Raw genomic sequence first — 21,875 nt, forward strand, 5'->3', positions numbered from 1 at the left:
TAGTGGTTAAATGTGAATTTCTGTCTATTTAGACAACAACTGTAATATTTCCTTGATTTCTCACAGTTAATTGTTGTATTATCAGAAACAGATTGCATGTAATTGCCGCTCTAACTGCAGGCTGACTCTGGCTTATGGCAACGTTTATGGCCGGTTTTAGTGACAGTGTTGGAACATTTGACAGTCAAAAAAATAACTGAAATTTATCCTAGTGGATAAAATAGATATTGACAAAGTTTAACTTTGAGGACATAATTTGCAATTTCAAAAAAAGTGATAGATTGCAATATATGTTAGCGCAACACTTGGCATATTGCAAAATGTTAACAACTGCGATATTGTATCCTGAGTTACATGTTGTGATATCATATTGTGGGCTGTCTGGTGATTCCCACCTCTATGACTCACACCACCATAAAAGAACTTGGAATCAAGCAAATATCCAAATTTGATTAGCTGCTTTAAGGACATATTTTTTGCATATAGAAATCACATAAGTTTAGCCAACGTCAGTAATGTTTAAAGTGGTTAATGGGGATCTTTCAAGTTGTTGCTGCTGACTTTGAGAAAAACTACAAAATAGGTGAGGGGTGATTAAAACTTCCTGCATTTCTCAAATTGCTGTTACTGTCCATTATGTTGGGATATGTACCATAGTTTTATAAGTAGGCTAGAATTGAGAAGTATATTGATATTCACAAAGAATTAAAGATGAGCAATAGCACCAAGACAGTAAATGTAGGTTTTGTGTTTAGAGCAGACAATTGCATCTCTAAAAATAAGATTGGGAAACATGGATTTGTTTTAGACAGATTTTACATTTGTGATGACTTCAGTCTGAATTGGTCTTTTTCTAAATTTGTAAAGAAAGGTGAAATACAGACATGAAGTAAAGGCCTCATGAATATTACAACCGAGCCAATAAAATGAAAGCAAACAAGCACTGAACTAGTTAATGAAGGGGATCACTGGTTGTTTGGAAGTGACTTTTGAACTAATTTTAAATCACTACATGTAATACCTAAAAAATACTACCTTATAATAATCCTGATATATCATTTTTATATTGGAATAGTCTGATTAGGGACATCGGGTGTGAGGTATGGTTAAAGACTCATTGGACATTTGAGTGCTTTCCTCTAGACCAAAAAAATCTATACGCAGAACAAAAAAAGCGAAACACCTGTTCTTTCGTTTTCTAAACAAGCTCATGTGGTATTCGTTCATAGCTGTCAGATTGCAACAAAACAAAACACAGGCACCGCTACACGTGACAGTTACAATTTTTCCCACGGCCCGTGAATCTAGCACGACATACTGCTGTCGGTTAGGAGGGGGCGCTAGTCACAGCAGTAGCAGTAGGTCTCCGGTGTTTGAATGGGTGTGTTTTGGGCCTCCGGTAAACTCTGCCTTGCGAGGCTATAATATAACACATAATATTTAACTAATATGCGAGTTCTTGGTTCCTACGAACCTTGAATCACTCCCCTTATCCTAGTTTCTCCCGAGCTTCACGACGAAGGTACATCTCTTCGAACTCAACGTGATGGTAGTCAGCAGTGTTTAGCTAGCTAGCGGCTAGCACCTTTAGTTACTACACGCGTAGCTGCTCTAAATTGGTGTGAGTTTAAAAGAAATATCCCATTTTAAACAAATTGAACAGTGTGTGGGGTAGTTTTACCTAATAATTTATTTCACAATGGATCTCAATTTCTACTCTGAGCTCTCGGATGGTTGTGCTCAAAATGTTGACTCAGAGTTTTTGGACTCCCAAGCATATGGTGGATACTCCCAAGGAAATAAGGTAACTTACCGACACCGGTGTTTTTATGAACGGTCTCTTAGACTAACGGTATCGAACCGGCAGTTTAGAGCTAACTATCTGTCGGGGTTTTTTTGGCTTGTGTGTTTTTTAAGTTTTCGGAAGGCAGTGACAGTTATCTCACCATCAGTGGAGCAGGACACCCCTTTTTGTCTTCAGAGGTGAGTGGGTTGCATGAAACTGCATGATGGTACAGTGTCACACGTTTTGGTTATACCGAACCTTCGTCAGTCCATTAGTTACTAACTCATTACCTCTTCTCCTGCACATACAGCAGACATTTCATACTCCTAGTCTGGGGGATGAAGTTTTCGAGATCCCCCCGATTTCCCTTGATCCAGATCCATCACTGGGTATCAGTGATGCGGTGGCCCACTTTGAGCTGTCAGATGGGTCAGAGGGAACCGGGGGACCTTCGGGCTCCCGTAGCCTTGTTAGCAACCTTGTGGTAGAAGCCAATGACCCTTCCTTTGCTTCCACCTTTGTAAACTCTGGCTCTCAAGGCCTGGAGCAGCAGAGCCTCGGGGGAATGGGCCAGTCAGGAGGAGGAGCCCTGCTGAGTTCTTCAGCCCTGGTAAGTACCTCACCTGTGGACTCGCACACACGATACTGTTTGTTGAGTGCTGTAAAGGTTTATTTACAGTTTGTATTTTGTGTCTCCACAGGAACTGGGCAACTCTGGTGGTTCTCATTTCAGCAGTTCTTCCCCCATGACCATTGATGTTCAGCTCTGTGACATTGGTCATAGTCTTTTGGGAAGTGGTCACCTTACTACTATTAACCAGTCTGAGCTTTCATTGGGCCTGGGAGGTGAAAACATTGGCCACCCTTCAGAGGCGCCCAAGCAGCCTCTGTCAGCAACACCATCCCCAGCAGGTTCCTTACAGGACGAGGACATGGATGACTTCAAGGTAATAAGAAACACCTGGATCGTTTTTCAACGTATTATTGGAACTGTAGTTTAGATTACAAACTATTTGCATATTAGTTATAATCCAACTTTTACGGTGAAGTAAACATATAAAATTTTGTGTTTATCTTAACACAAAATCAAACAAGGTAACTTGAGTAAACACTGCGTCCAGTTTAAAAGAACAAAAAGTGTCCCATTAATAAGTCCTAATAAACAAAAAGATGTTGAGATAATTGGTTGCAGCTAGAATAAAAACACCCAGGCCTGCCTAGCACTTGATTAATCTGTTTCCAGAAGCAGATGTTGCTAGTAGCACTCCGGGATAAGAAGGTGGTGCAAAATATGATCTTGGCCTGTTGGTAACATAAACAATCATAATCAGTACTGCTCCAGGACCATTCTTGGAATGAACCGATCACCTTTTAATGATGCTATGGCTTCACAACTTTGCAAAAAGACCGTACGTAAGAGACGTTCATCTGCCAGAGAGGCTTGTTATGTCCTCCTGAGAGCCCAATCATTTATCTCCTCGGTTTTTTGGTCTATATCTTTTGACTTATTTCAGCCCCAATTTAAGTCCTGATAGAGGACATCCTGGGCTTTCCATTGGTATCTCATATGTTTGGGGGGCCTCTTTCACACCGGAACAATACCTACAGTTAGTTTCTGACCTGAGAAGAGCAGCTCAGACTGACAGACTCTCCAATGTGGCTTCAATAATCATGCAAAGAAGAGTAACAATGTCAGACTGATCTGTAGTTATTGAAAGCATTTGATTGCTGTTGTTGATGCTTAATGTGCCACATTTTGCTCATAAGTTTGGGGGCTGGCAATTACTCCTTAGCTTCAGTGATTTTTTTTTCTTGATATACATTTATTGCTTAATTTCTTTGAACATCTGACACCGTACATATAGTAAGAGTTACATGAAGAAAATAGAAGAAATTGAGAGAAGGTGGAAAACTTTACCTGCACTGTGAATAACAGTCACTGCTGTGTTGGAGATGATGAAGCTAATGCCTGCTCTCCCATCTCTCCAACTGAATCTCTCCCTTCTCAGAAGAGTGTTCTGGTGGACTCTCCATTGTCTCTCTCCTCTTCCTCTGGTCTCCCCAACATTTCGTCTCACCTGGCTCTTCCATCATCCATTTCTCCTGCTACAGCCCGGAGGGGTGGGGGTAAACCTGCCACACTAGCATCAGCGAATGTGGTTGCTGGAGCGAAAAAAGGAAGGAAGAAGAAAGACCCCAATGAGCCCCAAAAGCCGGTTTCAGCGTACGCACTCTTCTTCAGAGACACCCAGGCAGCGATTAAAGGCCAGAACCCCAATGCTTCTTTCGGGGAGGTGTCGAAGATCGTGGCCTCCATGTGGGACAGCCTGGCTGAGGAACAGAAACAGGTGTGTGCGTATAGTTATGCCTTCACTGACAAACAAAGATCAAATATGTAGAATCCCCCTTTTAAAATGATTCCTTTTTAGCATTTCAGCATTTATTATAATAATTTAGAAAAAAATGCATCAATATAACACAAGCAAACTTCTTTTTCTTTTTTATAAGGTGTACAAGAGAAAGACAGAAGCAGCCAAAAAAGAGTATTTGAAAGCGCTTGCAGCTTACAGAGCCAACCAGCTCTCACAGGTAACGTCATGTTGTCTCTGAAAGAAAACCAGTCCATTGCTGTGCTTCTTGGGACTTACTTCTCTCGTGTATTTAATATGGCCTCATTCTAGCCTGTTACAGAGGAGATGGAAACTGCCCCCTCGCCACCTCCACCTGTGGTTAACTCGACTCCTGCTGCCCTTCCCTCTGCCGGTCACCAGGGAACCCGTGTGCCAAACAGCACCATGGAAGAGAACACCATTACTAACATCTGTGCCTCCAACATCATCCTGGACGTCCCAGAGGTGACCACACGTTCCCGCACAGGGGCAAACAAAGTTTCTGCTCCAGCAGCTTCAGTCGCTCCGACCCAGACCATCACCAAGATCATAATCCCCAAGCACATTCTGCAGGGAGGCGGGCAGGTGGTGACCGTGTTGCCTGGAGGGGTCCGTGCCTTGCAGCCTACCCTCGTGGTATCGAACGCCTCGCGTCAGCCGCCTCCATTGCTGCAGATGCAGAATGCCCCGCCTCCACCTCGGCTCCAGCAGATGGCACCAGCGCCCCCACCTTTACAGGCCAAACCCCGCGAGGGAACACCAGGCCACCCTGTGTCCATCACAGCTACACCGCCTCCTCCACTTCAGATAAAAATAGTTCCTGCCCCCATTCAGGGCAAACAGGCGCTGCCAATTATTGTCCCTAGCACAGCAGCCTCATCATCTACTGAAACCACATCTGCCCAGGCTCCACCTGTCGTGTCACTGCTGCAAGAGGACGATTCTGCTGAGACGTCAGGCCATGCAGACGACGATGACGACGACGATGTTACAGAAGTGCTGCCTTCAGAAGAGGTAAAGCTAGATCTTTTTAAGGTTCAGTAAACTTGGGGTTTATCCTCTTTTACAGGTGTTAGCACATCTGACTAATTTGTGTTGATTTAATTAACAGGTATGTTTCAGTTTTTTAAGGGTATAATATCCCTTCAGTGAGTATAGTTCATTCCAATGAAGAACAAATACTGTAATTAATGTTTTAATATCAAATATTCTAACAATCATTTATTCTGCCTATTGTTTTGCCTACAAGTTTCAGCAGACAGCAGAGATTTCATCATAGGTTTTTGCCCTTTTTTACTCTGATTAAATATCCATTATTATTATTATTATTATTATTATTATTACAAATTGATGGAAATACCCAACAAAACGCAGACGAAAAACAAAACAAAACGAATTCCAAAAATAATTAAAACTCCACAGAGTGTTTCACACAGAAATTGAGTTGGACATATTTTTAAATGAATGAATAAAAAATGTAAATAATGGAGCGTTCCCCCCCATATTTGGAGAAGAACAGTGGAAGACTCTTCAACAACTGTTTGCTGATTTTCACCTCCTCTGTAATACAGCATACACAACTTGGGGAAAGTACAAATTCCTGTTTGATGTATCAGTCTATGCAGATTTGCATTGCTTGAGTAATTTCATAAAATTGGTCGGGGGGTGTGTATGTATCTACATCAAATGTATGAAGCAAGAAAAAACGATAACTCTAAATATGTCTTATATTTTATATTTCTTAAAGTAGCCACCCTTTGCTTTGTTGACAAACCCTTGGCCTTCTCTCAATGAGTTTCATGATGTAGTCACCTGAGATGGTTTTCACTTCACAGGTGATCCTTATCAGGGTTCATTTGTGGAGTTTCTTGCCTTCTTAATGGGGTTGAGACCATCAGTTGTGTTGTGCAGAAGTCAGTTTAGTACACAGCTGACAGCACTATTTGACAACTGTTAGAATTTATATTATGGCAAAAAAACAACCAGCTAAGTAAAGAGAAACGACAGTACACCATTACTTTTAGAACTGAAGGTCAGTCAGTCTGGAAAATTGCTAAAACTATGAACGGGTCTCCAAGTTCAGGCACAAAAACCATCAAGCGCTATGACAAAACTGGCTCACATGAGGACCGTCCCAGGAAAGGAATAGCAAGAGTCACCTCTGCTGCTGAGGATAAATTAATCTGAGTCACCAGCCAGTGAAGTTAACATCACCTCAGATTAGAGCCCAGATAAATGCAGCACAGAGCTCCAGTAGCAGACACATCTCTACATCAACTGTTCAGAGGAGACTGCGCAAATCAGGCCTTTATGATCAGACAGCTGCTAAGAAACCACTATTAAGGAAAAGCAACAAGCAGACGAGATTTGTTTGGGCCAAGAAACACAAGGGATGGGCATTAGACCAGTGGAAATCTGTGCTTTGGTCTGATGAGTCCAAATCTGAGATCATTGGTTCTGCCCATGATACAGAAAAGGTGAATGGATGGTCTCCATGCTTCATGAAGCTTTGCTGGCGACTTTGTTGGGGATTTATTCAAAACTAGACCAGCATGGCTACCACAGCATCGTATGTGTTCATTCATAGTTTTTGAGGCCTTCAGAGAGAATCTACAATGTAAATAGTCATGAAAAGAAAGAAAAAACATTAAATGAGAACATGTGTCCAAACTTTTGACTGGTAGTGTATATCAGCGAGTTTGCTGACTTTGACACAAGAGTTTTCTTAATAAAACTAACAAAATTAAAGATATATTCTCACTTCTGATTTTAACATATTGTAACATGGAGAAAAAACAGCTGCGGCAAACCTAGACTTGTGTAAAATCTGCTGATTTTAATCCCTTTTTTCTTCAGGAGATGGAGGTGAGTGCGTCGCGGGACACCGCTGCAGTGAAGACTGTGTGCGTAAGGGCAGGCTGCAACAACCCAGCAGTAGAGAGTGAAGACTGGGACAAAGAATACTGCAGTAATGAATGTGTGGCCACTCACTGCAGGTGTGTAGAGGTGAAAGCTGAAGTTGTTTTGTTTTCAGCAACATGTAGAGAAACTTTCTTTTACATGATATTTTCTGTCTTTCAGAGATGTATTTAAGGCGTGGTGCTCCATAAAGAATCAGAACATGGGAACAGTGAAGTAACACAGCTGCTGCTGTCCATCACATCAACAGACTTCTTCGTTTTCGCAAGGAATGTGTTGATAGCTGTAGGGTGGATGCAGAACTGGTGCGTTAGAGAAATACATTTCATGATTAGAACATAGGTCTGACAGTTGTTTTTCAGGACAGCTGGTATTGCTGTAATGGAACAGCCCAGTAGTGTTAACCTTGTTACTAAAGGCATGTATGCAGTGTAGATAAATGTGTAATGATATGAGTATGTGTGCCATTTTTAGTGAGGCACCAAGGGGCCTTACGGCAGCTAGTGTGAGATATGGTCAAGACAATAATATTCTCTCTCTTAGTTTCTAGTTGTTTATTACAAGTTGTTGACGATCAAAAGAGGACAAAAACAACTCGTTCGGTGCTCACTGATTTTCTACATCAAGGTTTAAAATCAATGGTTTGGCATTTTTAAGTGTTAATTCCTTTTGTATGAAGAGAGAGAAACTGTAACTGAATGGAATCTTGTTTTGTTAGCAGAAAACGTTTGTATCACTGTAATAACCTGTTTTGTACGGAGGCCTGCCAGACTGATTGTTGCCTTTTTTTTTTCTTCAAAAATAATCAGACAGTTGTTCAAGAATGCTCAACCTCCATGTTTTGTTAATAAATGAGACAAATCGCTCAAACTTCTGTTTCTGTCCATATTTTCCCCCAATGCCAGCTTACAAAGGCTTTTTAACTCTCCTGCTTGTAAATTACACACCATGGCTGCAGGGCAGGAGGAAAAGAGGAAGACCTCAGAGGAGCTTCGTGAATGTGGTGTGGCAGGTAAGGATGCTAGGGAAAGGGTGAGATGGAGGCAGGTGATCTGCTGTGGCGACCCCTAAAGGGAGCAGGCAAAAATACACGGCTGACTTAGACACACATGCAGTTTTTGGTGCTGTTGCCCTAACTTGACTGTTCTAGCTTGTGTTGGCAAATCTTTAGTGAATTTATTGAATTTTCACTCTGATCTAATTGTGCCAAGACAAAACTACACTTTGGCTTTCACAGTTATCCTGTCATGGCTTTTATTCAGAAAAGGTTACAGATTCAGGTTGTTTTGGGCTAATTATTTTCTCAACAAAAGCTGCAAAACTCTTCATCGTGCATGTTCAGTCACGTCAAATGTGTCAGCTCACATTTGACGTGAAGAGAAGGAAGGCTGAGATCGAAACTTATGGATTTCTTGCAGTTGTCTAAGAAGTCATCTATTCTGGTTCCCCTATATCTCTCAGATATGGATCAAACTGCATTTTACAAGTAATCAGTTCAAAGGTTTTAAATCATATTCTTGCAGCTATTTTTGCTTTAATTTAGTGTATTTTTAAATATAGCAATAATCCAGTACTTAAATAAAACTGACGGGGTTAAGGTGCATATTTGTTGCAAAAGTGGCACGATGAATTGTCAGTTGTTAAAATTCTTACAATTTGTATATCTGGAAGCTATTCAAGACTTGTAACAAGATTTATATTAAAAATAAGTATCTACAACCAGAAAATCAAATATTTAACACACTTTGCATGTCATATAAAGCTTCACAATATAAAAATAAATTCCTGAGGTGTGATTTGGCTTTGAGGCATCTTCTCTTTGGTTCAGGCCACTGAACTGGAGGCAGTGTGCACACAGTGTTGTCTGAATGTTGGGACAGTGTGCGGTATTATTCAGGAAGCTTTGACAATGGACACTCGGCTGGGTGGATCCACGTGATGAAGCCCCAAACCCAGACACACTGGCTGACTCAGTTCAGCCTTGAATTCGTACAGCTGTGTGACGGTGGAATCTACAGCACTGAATGAGATGCTGCCCTCCTCGAAATTAACCACCACTGCTATTCGGCTGCTCTGCAAGGCACGAGATACAGGAGTTTTGGTTTTGTTATGGCAGGCAAACAGGTTCCCTTTGCCTTTGTGCACAAGACTCCAGGACTCTGTGTTGTTTCCGAAGGCGCTGGTTTTCTTGCACTTTCGTTGGATGCTCTTATAGGATACAGCAATGTCCCAGTGCCCCTCAGCCTCCACCTCCCAGACATGGACACCAGAGGAGAAGCACTGGGAGGAGAGGACCTGCGGGGCTTCATCGAAACGGCTGTTACTGTTGGGATAATCCAGCTTTGCATTCACTCTCTCAGCTGTTTTGAGATCAGCAGAGACTCCAAGGACGTGATTCACAGTGTTGAGGTCCAACATGAGAGCTCCTGACAAACAGACGCACAACTATAAGTACATTTACATACAGTGTTTTGTTGCTACACCAGTTTTAAAATAATAATAATAATAATAATAATAATAAGACATTTTATTTAGAAGTGCCTTTGAAAACACTCAAGGACACTTTACAGAACAAATAAGACAAAATCAAAGTGTATTAAGACTTTAAAGCAATTACCTTAGCTTTGTAGCTAAAGCTAGCTAACCATTAGGAGGTCACCAAATGACCTACCTGCGCTTTTCCTAATTCTCAATCTTGTTTTCCGTTCAATAAATGTTGCAGTCTTACTTTCAATCACTCAATCCCAATATTCTTGTTTCTCCTAATTCTGCCACACTCACAGTTGTCTCAACACAAGCAATACAGTGCAAATGTAAAAGTGAGGTCAGAGGTCAAATGTGACAGTTGTTGTGATTTTGCACCATATAAGTGAAACTGAATTGAATGACTTTAAATCATTATATGGTACTTTATATATCTTGAGAATACACACCACATTTTACACAGTTTCTAAGTTATAACACGTTTTGTCAGTTTTTATCCATTAAATCAGTTGACCCTGAAAACCTTGATGGATGTAAGCCAAACAAATTGTACACCCCTGCAAAGCTTTACCAGAATTCATTCAAAACTTTTCAAGCTATCAAGCTTAACAGACAGAATCACACACACGCAAATGCTACCAAAAAAATAACCTCATGCCAGTCCTACCTTGATCTTCCGTTTCTTTAGGTCTGTAGCTTTTCATGGGATGATAAACCAAACTTTCTATGGAGGGATACATAAATGTTATTCAGACTTCTGAGTGGAACAGAATTAGAGTTTAGTAATTATAGTTTACAAAAAAGCAGATAAAAGGTTTGTTCAGCCCTGCATTACCACACAGACATGAACGTTTTGACTTTAAGAAATACGGTATTCACTATCTTGCCAGGAGATGGATATGAAAGCTGCTGTGTGTCTGTATGATACATAAAAAAGGCTCCAAAGAACGTTAGCCTGGCTTAGTATAAAGACTGGAAGCAGGGGTAGCGTCTAGATTAGCACGCAGCAAACAATGCAGGGCTGACAAAGAAAGATTTGCACTGCATAACTCCATCAGTGAAATGGACACTTGAACCCTCCTTACCTGCGATCGTGGAATAGATGTCATGCACGCGGTTCTGTTGCTCGTCCAGCGCTTCTGTTAGCGTCTGGTTCTCCACAGAGAAGTTGTAGGCTGGTTGAAAGAAAGAAAAGGCAGACGTGAGTGAGTTTACACATAGACACAAAAGAAACACAAGAACAAGGGGCTCGGGGTTCTATTACCGTAATAGAGAACTATGAACCAGAGTAAGAGCAGGACTATGGTGACACCGTTGATGGAGTTCATTTTCTGTTTCTGGGTTCAAAGAAAAGGACATTAGCCACAGGAACAAACTGTAAACACCTTGAAATTAGATATTAAGATGTCAGGAAACAGGACTCACGTTATGATGAATGTCTTCTTGCAGTTTTCTTACAGTGTTGCTGGATTCTGTGATTTGATCCATGAGCGTTTTAAAGTGCTGGTCCATGTATTCCTGTTAAATGCACACACAATATTACCTTAAATTGCCTTAACATCTATAAATAGCAATCAGTCTTAGGCTGTGATTCAGATTTTCATTTTGTTTTACTCACATATTAAACAGATATATTTGCAGATATGAAGTTGTTAGTCTCATACATTCATTTTAGCAGTACAGCTGAAATGATCCTACCCCTAACCCTAGACTGGTTGCCCGTGACCAGGTGGATTTTAAGAGGTCAATGAATGACTCAAGATAACCTGATTGTGCAACATTGAGTCCAAGATGGTTATTAAACTCACGGTAAGTTGTCTCCGTAGGACAGTGGAGGTCTCAGTGGCCACGTTAAGCTGCTTGCCCTCCAGTGTGCAAATGCTGCAGATGTAGCGTCTGGATGACTTGCAGTAGTACCTCAGCACCTCATCCTCATGCTGTGGGCACCTCCTCTCTGCGAGGTCGCTCAGCGGTCCCACCAGAGGGTGCCCAGTGAACACTGGCAGCTCCTGGTGGTCCTTGACGTGCTCTTTGCACAGCGACACCTCACACTTCGTACATGTCTTGACAGCCAAGATGTTTTTCTCTGGGCAGTAGTCGCAGTACACACATTTTGTCTGCTTTTCCTGGGGAGAAAATGTCAGATATTGACATGAAGAATGATGTATTGCAGTCCCGCAGAGTTGTTTACACTTTTTAAGACTGCCAAACAGATTTGAGATTTTAAAAAGTGCATCTAGTGGGCACCCTGGTCCTCCTGCTCAGCCTGAAGTCCTCTGCGATGCTGGCCAGCGCGTAGCTCTTCTGCACAGTAACAACCTGACCAAAATGCGCCCTGCAGTCTGGGCACTTGAATGGGACGTCTGAGGAGTGATCCATCAGGCCTTCCAGGCACGTCATACACATGCTGTGTCCACAGGGCAGCTGCCGAGGATCCTTGAATATGTCCTGGCACACTGGACACATGAGCATCTCCTCCATCCGGCTTTCCTCTGCATCTTCCATCTCTGAAAATAAAAAATACGAGTGACAGCGACCGTGGAAAGAGCAAGAAGGAAGGCGTGACATGCAAACTTTTTCCAGCGTCACACTACTGTGGGTCTAAACACTTCCTGTTGAGTTTGTTTTGAATAAACCATCAACCTCAGCATGAAGGCACTCGAAGATTTAATCCCTACCTCGTTATCCAAAAGGTGTCGGAGGCTTGTCGGTATTATTCGTTTTCTGTCTTCGCTACATACATTGCTAAAAGTGAAAGCACCTCGGTGTTATGTTTCATACTTCCTGGTGGGCGGGGCTTACGTGGACTATTCGTTACGTGTTTCCGGTTGCGTCAACGTAGCCTTATTTTTTTTAAAATACCGAGTCACACTCTGTTAATATCGGTGCTAGATTTTAAACTGTCAGTCAAAGATTTCCAGGTACTGTGCGTACTTATCCCTAACTTACCATTGTGTTTTTACACTTTTCAGATAATTAACCCAGTCAAACTAAAAGCGTCAGTCAGTTGTGCTGACTCAGTTAATTACCGACATGTCCATGAGCTCAGTTACACTTAGAAAAAAAGCACGAACAAGAAAATAAAGAAAATGGTACATTTTACTAACTAAACCCGCTGAATGAACTGAAATAGTGGTCATTTCACGTTACCTCTAACTGATTAATAAAAGGGAGTATATAATACTGAAGGACAGGGTCCTGGTGCTTTCTTTGAAAGCCATGTCCTTCCTCCACTTTGTTCTGCTCGTCCAGTTTTTATGTCAGCGCTTGTCCTCCGCTGTCAGGAAAACTTCAGTTGTTTTCAGAGGAACTCTGTAGAGAACATGCCGGTTAAACACGCAGATAACCTCTCCGAGTAATAACCCTGTGACCTAAAAGTGTCTTATAACTGAGATAAGATGCGGTGGAAAAAGAAATTTCCCACTTCCTAATTTTTTTTATTTTTTTATTTTTTCTGAGAAGCAAACTCAGTGACAATAAGTCTGGAAAGGGTTACAAAGCTGTTTCTAATGCTTTGGGACTCCAGTGAATCAGGGTGAGAGACATTATCCACAAATGGAGAAAACTTGGAACAGTGGTGGCCTTCCAAAATTACTCCAAAAACACATCAATGACTTTTCCAGGTGGTCACAAAAAACACAAAAAGAACTGCAAACCTCACTTTCATTGAGCTCCATTCTATTCTATTTATGTACTGCCAAATCACAGGTCACCTTAAGGCACTTTATATTGTAAGGTAAAGACCCTCAGATAATAGAGACCTCAACAATAAAAAACAAACAAACCCTAAGAGCAGGCACTTGGCAACAGTGGGAAAGAAAAACTCAAATTTAACAGGAAGAAACCTCCAGCAGATCCAGGCTCAGGGAGGGGCGTCCATGTGTCATGACTGATTGTGGGTGATGAGAGAATTACAGTGTCAGTGCAGGTCAGTGTTCACAATGCAATAATAAGAAACAGACTCGGCAAAAATGGCATCTATTGGAGAGCTCCAAGGAGAAAACCACTGCTGACTAAAAAGAACACAAAGGATCGTCTTACATCTGTCAACAGCAAAATATTCTGTGGACTGACAAGAGTTTTTGGAAGGTTTAAGTCCTTTTACATCTAGCATAAAACCAGCACAGGACATCATAAAGATAACATCATACCAAACATGGTGGTGGTAGGTCTGGGGCTGCTTAATGGAACAATGAATTCTGCTCTCTACCAGGAAAACACATCAGCAAGTCCACCTCTGAATGACCCAAATATTAAAAAGCATCAGTTTGCAGGCTGTTCATACTCAAAACTCCTCCAATGTGGCTGAATTAAATTAATTATACAAACAAGAGTTCCTCCACTGCCACCTAAAAACCTTATATCCTGCTATCACAAAGGCTTGATTGCAGTTCTTGCTGCCAAGAGTGGCACAACTAGTTATTAGGTTTATGGGGAAATTAGTTTTTCATAAAGTGGGTTTAAATAGCTGTCTTTCCCAATAATAAATGAAATCAGCATTAAAAGCTGCATTTTGTATTTACATTGGTTTGAATGCTTTGATCTTCACACACAAAATAAACTTCTTTTTAAATTTTTTTTTTTATTGATACAAGAGACAAATGTTCATCAGAAAAAGTTATTAAAAACACTGAAAACAAGATGTTATTCAATGCACATGTAGTTAAAAAAACAACAACTCGTCTCTTAAATGAAGACGAGAGCGTATTTGTTACGTTTTAACTTATAAAGTCACCATGAAACATACAGGTCATGGAAAGCAAGACATCTACAGACGGCGAATAATCGTAACGTGCTACAAAGTCAAAGAGTCAGTAATAAGTGACATAAGTGTTAATTAAAACAAAAACAAAGACTTGAAAAACAAATCTATAAAAGGTAAGAGTGTATAAAAGCACATCATTTAACATGAAATGTTGAGAGGTGGAGAACCGTAGGCTTTCCAATACAGACAACCACCAGATATCTCAGGTCTACCCATTAATGCTGTGTTTCAAGACATTTATAACATCTCCATCTCCAAGGAGCACCAGAGCATTTGTAAGCTGGTTAACTGTGCAGTGGTGGGTGGGTTTCCCTGCAATTTGATTGTGCGTTTCTCAGGAGGTTTAATGCCAGAACATGTGTAGTAGTACTCTCGCAGTCTTGCAGCCCCATTAATAACCCACAATCACAAAAACTATGGCATGAACTAAACACACAAATTACAGCAGAAAAAAAAATACAAAAAATTAGTAGTACAACACCCCCCCCCCCAAAAAAAAAAAGTCAGTCATTCAGGTTATTGGTCGTCATAGGAGGTGGGACAGAAGAAAAAAAGAAGGCAGCTGGACTTCTTTAAGTTTGGAAAGATGCTTTGGTTTCAAAAACAAGAAGGTGGAGAGCCTCAGGTAAACCATAATGGGGTTATTGGCCCTGGGAGGTGGTTTCACCCTTAATGTCCCACGTCAGCGACAACCCCCACTATGGTGTCAATACCCGGGACATCTTCTTGGATGAGAAACGTCTTTCCAAACCTAAAGAAGTCCAGCTGCCTTCTTTTCTCAAGCTCCTAAGATCCAATTACAACCCCAGTTATTTTAGGACAACTCCAAATAAACAATCAACATAAGCAATCTTATGACTTTCACTTCTCTTCTTTAAGTTTCTCGGGACAGCTTCTGTTTATAGTGTCTTCAGTGTGAGGTAGACATCCGTGTGGCTGCTCACGGCTGTTCCTACAGCTTTAAGCCGGCGATCGTTCTGAATGAAGGAACGAAGAGCTCACAGTGGCTCACTTTGTGCTTCTCTAGATTCCTCATGATCCTGAACGTCTTGCCGCACGTGGCACAGCTGAAAGGCTTCTCTCCGGAGTGAAACCTCAAGTGCGCTTTTAGGTTGTCTCGCAGCCGAAAGCTTTTACCGCACTGCGTGCAGGTGTGCGGCCTCTCCCCCGTGTGGAACCTCGAGTGGCGGCGGAGACTCTTTCGCAGGGCGAACGTTTTAGAGCACGCAGAACACGAGTACGGCTTTTCTCCGGTGTGGAAGCGCTTGTGCCGCCGGAGGATCTTTCTCCGGCTGAATGTTTTCCCGCAGATGCTGCAAGAGTATCCATCTCGGGAGCGACTGATGACTGTTTGGAGGCGCCAAATGTCATTTGCGCATCTGGTGAAGCAGCACAGGCGATGGCCAGTGTGAAGACCTTGATGACGTCGGAGATCTTTTGGCACAGGCCAACCGTTTTTGAGGTCAATGCTGTGAGCTTTGGCAGCGTCGCCCTGAATCTCTGATTCAGGCATCGTGAGAACATTTACCAGCTGCACTGCGCAGGGACGCAGCAGCTTTGGATCTGGAGATGTGAGTTTCAATTTCATCTGGAGATGGTTCTTTGCTTCCTTCTGAGCATGGACCCACTCCCACACTCCACTGTGTGCAGGAGTCGCAGCGCCATCAGATGGGGATGGACTGTAGGCAGTGCCTTTAGCTGTGCTGACACTGGCCTGCTGAGGCTCGGCTTGAGCAGGCTTCTCCGATTGATCAACTTTAGGTGTTGGAGACTCCAGCTTAAGGATCAGCGGGCAAACAAACTTCACCTTCTCCCCAGAAGCAGAGTTGTTCGTGTCAGGCTGAATTACAAGAGGCTTCTGATCAGCTGACGTCTCTGTCCGTGTCTCTGTGGAGACTGAAACAGATCACATGCATCTTTAATGACACTGAACATTTTCACCATCCTTTCATGAAGCTTCCCAAACCCCTTCACTCTCTTACAAAATGGCTCTGCATCTCTCAGTGGATGCTATGCATGTAAAATAATAGAAGAGGAGCCATCAAATAACAGGGGCAGATACGGTATTTAAAACACTGTCATTACACGCGTCCTTTGTATGTTAAATAATCCGGTCGCCCCACGGTCGCCCCATAATTTATTATGGGGCGACCGTGGCTCAAGGGGTTGGGAAGCGTATCTGTAACCGGAAGGTCGCCGGTTCAATCCCCGGGCTCTCTGTCCTGGTCGTTGTGTCCTTGGGCAAGACACTTTACCCTACCGCCTACTGGTGTTGGCCAGAGGGCACGATATGGCAGCCTCGCTTCTGTCAGTCTGCCCCAGGGCAGCTGTGGCTACAACCGTAGCTTGCCTCCACCAGTGTGTGAATGCGAGAGTGAATGAATAGTGGCATTGTAAAGCACTTTGGGTGCCTTGAAAAGCGCTATATAAATCCAATCCATTATTATTATTATTAATCCCCACAACTGAAGAATTTGACATTATTTAAAACCATAAAATGTAAAAATGCTCACAAAATGCAACAGCGTGACACTGGCACTCAAACTTTGCAGTCTGTGATCTAAGCTCTACCCCGTCCAAATTCTTGCACCCACATGAGTGAGTGCACGATGTGCTTCATGGGAGTGTAATGATGGAAGCACAACGTTCTGAAATTTAACAAACTTTAACCACGGTAATTATTAAAGACAGGCGACAGAGTGCGGTGAGTGACGAGCGGAGCTAGTGTTCTTGCTAATTCATGTAGCTGTGAAGTGAAATGGTCAAGTATCGCTGCTGTTAGCACGACACGGCAGCAACACAACAAAGTGTTTCCAAGTGTTAGCACAGCACACTCTCATGATACACTGTTGTATTACTGTAGGGTCTGCCTTACAATATAAAGCACCTTGAGGAGACTGTTGTTGTGATTTGGCGCTGTATAAATAAAATTGAGTCAAACTTTTGTATTGCTACTCTGTGTATAAAAAAAGCATTCAGCCTAAGCCTACTTGCTCCACCACATTATTTAACTATCGTGTGGTGCAAAAAATCGATATTTGCAAGAATAATGCCGCATTACAACTTGCGTGCGATACACATCCTGCATCATAGAGGAACACACAGGTTTCTCAATGTTGCGGTTTACTGGTCTGAGGGAGCAAAAAGCCAGAGCTTTACTGATGACACTTAACATCAGACAGAAATCCAGGTACTCGTCATAGTATTTATCTGGTATGTGTTAGAGATGGACCGATCCGATATTACGTATCGGTATCGGTCCGATACTGACCCAAATTACTGGATCGGATATCGGCGAGAAATAAAAAATGTAATCCGATCCATTAAATATCAAAAAAGCACCTCACAAAACTTGCTACACGGCGTAACTCGGCTCATAACCGTAGCACGTTGCAGCAGTATGCATCACGTGATAGAGCGGTTGTGTGTATTTGTAGCCTCACCAGCATTTCATCTCCGAGGAAGTTATCCCAGAGAGAAGTAAAGCAAGTGTGTAAGTTCATCTCTGAATGTCTGTAAAGCATTTCCGCGTTAAGCTTAACAACCGATATATAGAGCAACTGCCTCTCTCTCTCCTGCTGCTACTTCAATCGTGAAACTGCTTAATGATCAGCTGATCGGCTTTTCTGTCGCGAATCCGTCTCTCTTCTTTGTTTTTGGCCCACTTTGCACCAGAAAGAGGAAACCAGCGGCTGAACAACAGCAGAACGTTTAAGCTTGATAAGCTGTTGTTAGAATTTATTTAATATTACTTTCTACACCAGGATCTTTTTCTACGTAGCTGACGGCTGGTAACTGTGCAGGGGCGGATCTAGCATAGTGTAGCCAGGGGGGCCGATAGGGCATGAACAGGGAAAAGGGGGCACAAAGACATACTTTTCTTTCTTATTCTCATTTAAAATGTCTAGCTTTTAATAAATAATTATCTGACTCTTACACTCAAAGTTTTAATCTGATGTAAAATATATAGAAGTCCATTACTGTATATAGTAACTGTTAAGTCTAATATACCCTAGTAAGCTATAGTACTTTTTCCTTTGGGAAAGTATCATCTGTGAATTCTGCAATTCTGTTGAAGAAAGATGTTGAATCTATTTAATTATTCTTGAAAAATAATTTATTTCTGTGCATTTTCCCCCCTGCATCAAATTAAATTTGATTACATCGATTAAGCATCATGAGGTGGAGGCTGGTTCCCTATTTCTTTTTGCTGGGAGTTTGCAACCCTATTAGTTAGGTTGTTTAATATTTTTGCTAAGTACTCTTTAAAATACCAGAATAGGGAGGATGGTGCAGGTTTAAGTTTATTAGATTGATCAGTGTTGCTGAACTATGAAATATTTTGGGCGCAGTGTATTTTTTTACATACAGGTATAACAGAATAGCTTTAGTGTTGTTATTTATTTAAACTTGAGTATAAACTTATACAAAATGCAGCAAGATATTAAAAAAACGTTTTATTGATTAAAAAACACTATATCGGATTCATATCGGTATCGGCAGATATCCAAATTTATGATATCGGTATCGGACATAAAAAAGTGGTATCGTGCCATCTCTAGTAAGTGTATATATGTACCTGCAGGTACTGTCCATTGGAAAGTAGCATCAAAGCAACTCTCCTATTATGCATGGGAGAGTTGCTATGATGTGTGGAGGGAATATGAAAGAAGTTACAAAAAATAACTTTAATAACTTAATCCCATTGCTTATGATGAATGGATCATTTCCAAACAGAACTGTACACAGGGTAGATCAGAATAATGCCCATTCTACTTTGCATCATTTATTTATGAATTATTTTACAGCATTTTCGGGTCCTCGCACATTCAGAAGCTAGCCCCATGTCCCTTTCAAGATAAAAGAAAACAACAAAAAACAAAACAAAACAAATGAGTTATGCAACCAGATCAATTGTACGCTGACTCCATGTTGGTCCTGGAGCATTCTATTTAATCTGTGCATAATGTGTTCATGCTTCCACTGTGTCAGTATAACACAAAGTTCTTACCATGCAAATCAACTTCTGTCTGAACACCACAGTCAGATGGAGACTCTGCTCCAAGGACGCTCAACTCCACCGTATCCACAACCTGATCAAAGAAGGAACAAGACACATTTGAATGCATGCATCATGACAAGTGCAATGCATACCGCACCTGAAGCATCGCAGTAATAAAAAACGGGCAACAGAGAAAAGCAGACCAGGCTTCATAAAGTGCCTGTTCTTCATTCCACAGGTGATTTACAGCCCCTGTAAATTCTTACTGACCGGATCCTTCAGGGATGACCACTCGGGGTCAGCAGGCCCATTATCGTCAGCCAAGAGGATTTCTGGCGGAATGAGGCAACCCTCCATCACCACCTCCTTGCACTCCCTCACATAATCGCTATCCGAGACAAAAGTGAGCCCTACGGAGTAGAGGAGGGGGAGGGTTAACGCTGGCAACTACACTTCAGCTTCGTGCAAGATTGTTTGGTGATATGCAAACATGCATCAAACTATTTCTTTATCGGCGTCACAGAACTCTGTTGGAATAACTTTCAAACGTGTTTTTATTTATTTTTTACTGGATCTTAAAGCCCCACTCGTGCACCAGGAGCTGCAGCAGAACTGTGAACACAAACAGGAAGTAACGACGTTTAAAGCCTCAGAAACACGAACCATGAAGCAGCGACGGCTCCTCCGCGCTGTCGCCCACTTGCACTCCGATGCTCCGTTTTGTGTCCCCGCTCGATAAAACATCCGAGGTTTCACTTCCCTTCCCGTCCTCACCGCGGCCCAGGTCCACCTCGGATGCTCGGTATCTGCTCTCGAACAGTTTGATCAACTCCACCGAGGCCGCTTTAACCAGCGAGCCTAGCACCGACTCCACCTGCGCCTGGAGGCTCACGGCGACCGTCGACATGCTGCCTGTTCCTGCCGTGCAGAAGTTCACACCGTAAAGGAAATTAAAATTTAGAAGAAGTATTTATTTACCAACCGTATAGCCACATGGTTTGCAGAGGGAAGAGGCGTGTCTACTAGTGGGGGAGGAGTGGCCAAAGGGATGGCCTTCCTCTTCTTTCAGTTTGCTAATTGGCAGCCGGCAAAGACCTTTAAGGTGCATTACCGCCACCTTGTGGATTAGCGTGGTTATTGTCGAAGCCCCACTTCTATAATCTATGTTAGAGTTTTTCCCAATTGTTTACTCACTACTATGTAGGAATACAAAGTAGGAGTACATTTCCCACATACTGTTTTTTTAAGTGTGTTTTTAAAAAGTAGGAATCGTGCTTGCAGTGTAGCAGAATTGGTTCAGGGGATTAGTGCATCAGTTACATGTCGTAGCCATTGTGTTTGAAGTACAAGTACAGTAATAGGGCTTTGGAGTTGACGTCACGCCGCAGTATTTTACAGTATTTTACAGTATTTTACAGTATACTGTTTTTATTGCAGAGCTGAAAGCTTACCAACATGAGGTGGTCTCCTGAACAGGAGACTGAAATGATAAACATGGTTTCTAGAAAAAAACCTCATAACAAATATAAAGAAAAATAATAGAAGACAACAACATATTTCAAAATATTGATAGGGTCAGCTTATCAACACTGGACCATCTCTTGCACAGAAATAATCTGAGGATGAACCAGGGTGCCATTTGAACGCAATTCAGAAAGAGTCAAAGAATTGCGATGCAACTATATGCAAGTAAGTCCCACACAATCCCACAATTGATGCATACTCTCAACACTGTATAAATTACAGTACTGTACAGTAATCATACTCTGAACAAAAAAAAAGGTGTACAGCAAGTCATTATGATGACTGGTAGAAGAATGGTCATAGTGTTTTACATTAAACACATCAGTGTTCAATTGGTTCTAATAAATGTCTGTTCATGTGATGGTTTGTGTGTGTCATTTGAAAACAAAATGCCATTTTGACAAGAAATTATATCGTTTTGAATGTAGCATTTCATTTACAGGAGAATTGAAGGGTTTTGCCCGTTTTGTGTGTGTGTTTTTTTATTTGTGTGTAGAGCTCTGAGAATACGAGGCATTCTTTCAGGAAAGTGTGTAAACAATTGGGGAAAACTGTAATATGCAATTTCCCCTAAAAATATCGGAGCATCTGCCTTTTTTGCGGATGTAATGTGAAAATACTGCAATCTTCCCCTGGTATATCTATTCTGTATTCCTATATCTGTATTCCTCTCATTCTTTATAATTCTATATTAAATGTTACTAATTTTCCCTAATTATCCTTTTCTGTTTTTTGTGTCCATGTGCAGTTTCATTTTTATTTTGAATCTCAACATTGCCTTACTTGTTAATATGATATGCATATACTGTTTCCATGAGCTAAGCTCAGACAAAAGAGAGGTGATTGACAGATAATGGTCAGTTTTGATAACCAAAATTTTACTTAGTTAAATAAAACTTAGAAAGAAAGAATTCTGGAACAGCTTTGTCAGTACATCACGTCTCAAAACTTCATCCTGGATTATGTCCAACCTTCTTGCTTCTTCTTTTTGATGGTGTTTAGTAA

General features: G+C 41.7%; 3 protein-coding genes across 4 annotated transcripts; 1 reads left to right on the forward strand and 2 right to left on the reverse strand.

The window, feature by feature from the left end:
• The first annotated feature begins 1,310 nt into the window (after positions 1 to 1,310).
• On the forward strand, positions 1,311 to 7,965 carry tox4a (TOX high mobility group box family member 4 a). Of its 2 annotated transcripts, none has more exons than XM_084911859.1 (9): positions 1,311 to 1,804; positions 1,918 to 1,983; positions 2,097 to 2,396; positions 2,488 to 2,733; positions 3,796 to 4,134; positions 4,295 to 4,375; positions 4,468 to 5,190; positions 7,033 to 7,172; positions 7,258 to 7,965. In XM_084911859.1, the coding sequence occupies exons 1-9, from the start codon at positions 1,700 to 1,702 to the stop codon at positions 7,313 to 7,315; spliced, it is 2,058 nt and encodes a 685-aa protein (XP_084767985.1). In that variant the 5' UTR covers positions 1,311 to 1,699; the 3' UTR covers positions 7,316 to 7,965. The 2 variants fall into 2 exon arrangements, with proteins under 2 accessions (XP_084767985.1, XP_084767986.1); XM_084911860.1 differs by having other exon boundaries at positions 2,100 to 2,396.
• Positions 7,966 to 8,324: 359 nt separating this feature from the next.
• LOC146367140 (E3 ubiquitin/ISG15 ligase TRIM25-like) lies at positions 8,325 to 12,375 on the reverse strand. Its single transcript, XM_084911861.1, has 8 exons — positions 12,258 to 12,375; positions 11,827 to 12,086; positions 11,388 to 11,705; positions 11,005 to 11,097; positions 10,844 to 10,916; positions 10,665 to 10,754; positions 10,247 to 10,303; positions 8,325 to 9,521 (listed from the first exon to the last, which is right to left on the reverse strand). The coding sequence occupies exons 2-8, from the start codon at positions 12,082 to 12,084 to the stop codon at positions 8,989 to 8,991; spliced, it is 1,422 nt and encodes a 473-aa protein (XP_084767987.1). The 5' UTR covers positions 12,085 to 12,086; positions 12,258 to 12,375; the 3' UTR covers positions 8,325 to 8,988.
• A 707-nt stretch (positions 12,376 to 13,082) lies between these two features.
• LOC146367141 (uncharacterized) lies at positions 13,083 to 20,385 on the reverse strand. The gene is made up of 4 exons (XM_084913261.1): positions 20,010 to 20,385; positions 19,617 to 19,756; positions 19,356 to 19,437; positions 13,083 to 16,240 (listed from the first exon to the last, which is right to left on the reverse strand). Exons 1-4 carry the CDS (start codon positions 20,251 to 20,253, stop codon positions 15,297 to 15,299), a joined length of 1,410 nt encoding a protein of 469 aa, XP_084769387.1. The 5' UTR covers positions 20,254 to 20,385; the 3' UTR covers positions 13,083 to 15,296.
• Positions 20,386 to 21,875: the final 1,490 nt, after the last annotated feature.

The sequence above is a fragment of the Perissodus microlepis genome, chromosome 18 (assembly GCF_051167445.1).
Source record: "Perissodus microlepis isolate ML-2025 ecotype Zambia chromosome 18, ASM5116744v1, whole genome shotgun sequence".
Lineage (NCBI taxonomy): Eukaryota > Metazoa > Chordata > Actinopteri > Cichliformes > Cichlidae > Perissodus > Perissodus microlepis.